The sequence below is a fragment of the Corapipo altera genome, unplaced genomic scaffold (genome assembly GCF_003945725.1).
Source record: "Corapipo altera isolate COAL_440 unplaced genomic scaffold, ASM394572v1 226, whole genome shotgun sequence".
Taxonomy (NCBI): domain Eukaryota; kingdom Metazoa; phylum Chordata; class Aves; order Passeriformes; family Pipridae; genus Corapipo; species Corapipo altera.
The window spans coordinates 72494-77392 of NW_020885054.1; the positions used below are offsets into that span (position 1 = coordinate 72494).

The 4899-nt window shown below is 63.6% G+C and overlaps 1 protein-coding gene across 1 annotated transcript in view; it reads left to right on the forward strand.

The window, feature by feature from the left end:
• NGFR (nerve growth factor receptor) overlaps positions 1–4627 on the forward strand; it is a 12073-nt gene extending 7446 nt beyond the window's left edge. The window contains exons 3-6 of the mRNA XM_027668852.1: positions 610–969; positions 2686–2929; positions 3604–3764; positions 4270–4627. Coding sequence (XP_027524653.1) covers positions 610–969; positions 2686–2929; positions 3604–3764; positions 4270–4571 — 1067 coding nt within the window. The 3' untranslated portion in view covers positions 4572–4627. The remainder of the gene's footprint in view (positions 1–609; positions 970–2685; positions 2930–3603; positions 3765–4269) is intronic.
• Positions 4628–4899: the final 272 nt, after the last annotated feature.

Below are 4899 nucleotides of genomic sequence, written 5' to 3' on the forward strand. Positions count from 1 at the left end.
TGGGATGGCTGTGGGATGGCTGTGGAGACCATCAGGAGGTCAGATATAGGGATGGAGCTCTGGCTGGGGACAGGGAACTCACCTGGGGACACTGAGGACTGGGAGGGGCACCCTTGGACAGGCAAACAAGAGACATTTAGGCCTCGTGTTTCCTCGTAACCCCAAACCCCTAAGAGGGAACACCAAGGGTTGGTTCACAGGCCTGTGTGTTAAATTAATGCCACATATACAACAAAGCAGATGAACAGCACATCCTAGAAAGGCAACCTAGGATTAAATAAACCTCCTTTACACTGGTTTTGTGTGGAACAGTCGAGGGCAGCAGCCAGCTGTGCCCAGGCTGGATCCCCGTGGGTACGTGTAGGGGAACATCCAGGCTGGATCCCCCCAGAGCTGGGAATTACTGCGGGAATGGTTAATGGGAATGGGCAGCAGAGCCTGGGGGATGCTTGGATGTGCTGGGGGAGCTGCAGAGGGGGACAGGAGAGGGAACAGGGGGAGAGGGGCGGTGGGGATACGATCCCAGCCAGGGTGGGTGCCGGGGCAGAGCCGGCTCCAGGAGCGAGGTGCCCGCGCTGTGCCCACCCTGCCCAGCCCTGTGCCCCGCAGGTGTCACCTTCTCGGACACGGTGAGCGCCACGGAGCCGTGCAAGCCCTGCACGCAGTGCCTGGGGCTGCAGAGCATGTCCGCGCCCTGCGTCGAGTCGGACGACGCCGTTTGCCACTGCGCCTACGGATACTTCCAGGACGAGGCCAGCGGGGCCTGCCGGGAGTGCCGCGTCTGCGAGGTGGGCTTCGGGCTCATGTTCCCCTGCAAGGACTCGCAGGACACGGTGTGCGAGGAGTGCCCCGAGGGCACCTTCTCCAGCGAGGCCAACTTCGTGGACCCCTGCCTGCCCTGCACGACCTGCGAGGACAACGAGGTGCTGGTGAAGGAGTGCACGGCCGTGTCCGACGCCGAGTGCAGGGGTGAGGAGCCTGTTCCAGGGAAGCAGGAGGGGATGGGGGGGGTCACCGGGCTCATTGTAGCGCTCCCTGCCTCAGTTTGCCTTTGGGAGGTGGGATGTGTCCATGGCTCAGACAGGGGGACCCCGGTGTCCAGCTGAGAGCTCCATCCCTCAGGAATTACAGCTCCCAACCCTCGCCTTGAGCCCTTGGCTCCCTCCCAGAACCCATCCCGGGGTCTGTCCGGCCCTTCCCAGGGCTGAGCTCCCAGCAGGATGTCACTGTGCGGATCCAGGGGGGCTTTTGGTGTCCAGGAACAGCGAGAGTTTCCCCAGCCTCAGGTGCTGTGCCCGCTGCTACCTGAGCCTCCAGCAGGGCACTGATGGGCTTCCCATGGGAATTCACTGCCCTGGAAAGCCAAGGAACATCCAGCCCCACAGCCCAGGAGGGTTCAGTGCCAAGGAGAAGGGGAGGGCACCATCCATCAGCAGGAGCCCCCGCCGTGCCAGCCCTGAGCAGCACAGGGAGCCCCAGGGCTGCTCCAGCCGGGAATGCCAGCGGAATGCCAGTGGAATGCCAGCGGCTCCTGGGCAGCAGCCGCCGATTCCCTGCCCCGAGCCCTGCCAGGGAGAAAAGGGCTTTGTCCTGGGCACTGCTGGGTCACGGCACGAGGGCGGCCGGGGCTGCTCCCCGGGAGGGGTCGAGTAAATGGAGCCACAAGTCAAGCAGCACAGGGGCAGCTTTGTTACCCGGGCACGGCCCCCCGGGCACAGGGGGCTGGCTGGGGCAGGATGCCAGAGGGCACAGGGGCGGGATGCCAGCGCCTGCTGGGGCACCAGGGCTGTCCTCAGTGGGACAGGGGCCATGGTGGGAGGGCAGGATGCCAGCTCCCTGCTGTGATGCCCTCTCCATCCTTGCTGGGCTGGCAGAGGTGGCAGGGGGATCACAGGGCCAAATGCCGCGTGCCCACCGTGATTCCAGACGCAGGATGCCAGCTCCACCCTCACCAGATGTGGCAGGAGGGCTGGCAGGACCAAATTCCAGCTCCCCACCATGATAAACCTTTGGTGACGAACACGGGGTTTGGGATGGAGCTGGGATGAATGGGGATTTGGGATGAACGGGGGTTTGGGATGAACAGGGGTTTGGGATGGAGCTGGGATGAACAGGGGTTTGGGATGAATGGGGGTTAGGGATGAACGGGGGTTTGGGATGGAGCTGACACCTGGGGCAGGGGTGGGTTGGGGCAGCCACAGGTGAGGGTGTTTCCCTGGGACAAGCCAGGATGGATCCCTCTCCCGGTGGGACACGCCTGGGTGTGGTGGGAACGGGGTCACTCCCTGGCAGGGTGTGGGTGCAGGCAGGGGCCAGGAAAGGGGCAGAGCCGGGTTTTGGGAGGGGATGGACCCGGCTCTGTGGGCCTTACACTGGTCCTGGTGCAGATGTGTGAGGATGGGAGGCAGTTGAGCCTGTTTCCTTGGATTTTGGGAGCAGCAGTGGGAGCCCTGGGGCTCCATAGGGGGAAGAGCTGCAGGACTTGAGCAAACCCCGTGCTGGGAAAGGGCTTGCACAGCCATGGCCACCCCAGCCATCAGGGCAGGCACCAGCCAGGCAGCCTCGGGGCAGGGGACAACTCTGGCCTGTCCTGGGGACGGGGATGGGGGAGCTGTCACCTCCACCAGCCTCAGGAAGGGAACCCTGCTCATATTGTCCCTGTCCTCATCTCCCGTCCCCTCCCAGGTCTCCACCCTCGCTGGACAACACCCCCCCCGTCCCTGGTGGGCTTTGAGAGCCCCGAGCCCAGCACCAGGGAGCCCCTGAGCCCCGAGGTGCTGCCCAGCACCCCGGCAGACACGGGCACCACCGTGGTGGGCAGCTCCCAGCCCGTCGTGAGCCGCGGCACCGCCGACAACCTCATCCCCGTCTACTGCTCCATCCTGGCCGCCGTGGTGGTGGGGCTGGTGGCCTACATCGCCTTCAAGAGGTACAGCAAGGCTTGGGGGGGGGAAACGGGCACCGTGTGCCCCCCCTTGGGATGCCCTGCAGTGGAGCTGCCACCGACAGGGAGGGAGGGAGGGCACCGGGCTGGGGGTAGAGGTGGAGTCACAAAAATCCACGAGGAAACAGCAGCTGAGGGAGGAGAGAGGCCGATGGCAGCAGGGTGGGGATGGAGGAACCCTCCCTGCCCCCCTCCCTGCCCTGGCACGTGTCAGGGCCCATCACACTCAGCAGCTCAGCCCTGGGGCAGGGCAAGCCAGGGCTGGCTCGGTGGCTCCGTGGGCATCCCGGGTTGGGGGCACCCCCCGGGTGGGTTTTTGTAGTGAATCCCCGTGGAAGGGACCAGGTCCTGCCAAGGCACTTTCCCCCAGGGGGGTGGAGTCGCCATCCCCGAAAGTGTCCAAAAAACAGCAGAGGTGTCACTGAGGGACGTGGTTGGGTCTGTTCTGAGGCTGCCCTCGATGGTTTGGAGGCCTTTCCTGCCCTATCAATCGCTGTGCTCTGTGGAATTTTAGATGAAACATTAACCATGAGGCTCCCCGAAAGCTCAGCACCCGTAAATCCTGATTTAACTGAGCCAGAGGCTACAGGGGAAACGCTGCTCCCAGGGAGGGGAACGATCCCGGGGGATGTCACCTCCCTGCCCCTGTCCCCTCTCAGGTGGAACAACTGCAAACAGAACAAGCAGGGGGCCAACAACCGGCCCGTGAACCAAACCCCCTCCCCGGAGGGGGAGAAGCTGCACAGCGACAGCGGCATCTCCGTGGACAGCCAGAGCCTGCACGACCAGCAGCCCCCCGGGCAGGGCACCCAGGGGCCAGGTAGGGCTGGGGCTGGGAACTAATGATGATTTAAACCCACCAGTCATTGCACTGCCTGCCAGAGACAAAGGGAGGGGAGGGAAAGGAAGAACGAAGTGACGTGAGGAGAGGAAGGGGGAGAAAAACCCCTCTGTCCCATTCAGAAATTAGATGGGAAGTTTTCCTTTGTTATCACTATTCTTTGACCTTAAAAGAACTTGGAAAGTTCTCCTTTATTATCAATATTCTTTAGCCTTAAAAGGACTTGTGATGCAGGGCAGGATCAGATAAAAATCAGTCAAGTGCAATCAGTCTTGGAAAGTTCTCCTTTATTACCAGTATTCTTTACCCTTAAAAGAAGGTGGAAAGTTTCCCTTTAGTTCTTTACCTTTAAAAGAACATGGGAAGTTTTCCTTTGTTCTGAGTGTTCCCTGCCCTCAGAAGAGCTGGAGCTGCAGGGCAGGGGCACCCCTGGGGCGGGCAGGGACACCCCTGGGGTGGGTTTAACGCCTCTCCCCCTCCCCAGTGCCCAAGGCAGACGGGACCCTGTACTCCAGCCTTCCCCCCGGCAAGCAGGAGGAGGTGGAGAAGCTGCTGTGCAGCTCTGCTGAGGAGCCCTGGAGGCAGCTGGCGGGGGAGTTGGGCTACAAGGACGAGCTCATCGACTCCTTCACCCGCGAGGAATCGCCCGCCCGGGCCCTGCTGGCCCACTGGTCCTCCAAGGAATCGGCCACCCTGGAGGCCCTGCTGGCCGCCCTGCGCAAGATCCAGCGCGGGGACATCGCCGACAGCCTGGCCAGCGAGTCCACGGCCACCTCGCCTGTCTGAAGGGTGGCCCGGGGCGGCCCCGCGGGGAGCCCTCATCCCCCCGGGCCCCTCGAGCCCTCCCCCTCCCCGGCCCTGGGGGGGAGGGCAGGGGGGCAGCGGGGCCTCCCCGGGACCCCCCGGTTGGCAGCACTGAGGGCTCTGAGGGCTCTGAGGGCACTGAGGGCACTGAGGGCTCTGAGGGCTCTGAGGGCTCTGAGCTCCAGGGCTCGGTACCGGCCCCTCCCGCCGCTGCCACCTCCCCCTGGCAGCCCCTGAGGGGGTTTCTTTTGGGGGGCTCAGCCCCTCTCCATGCCCAAATCCCATCTGCAGCCCCCTGAGGCTGGATGGA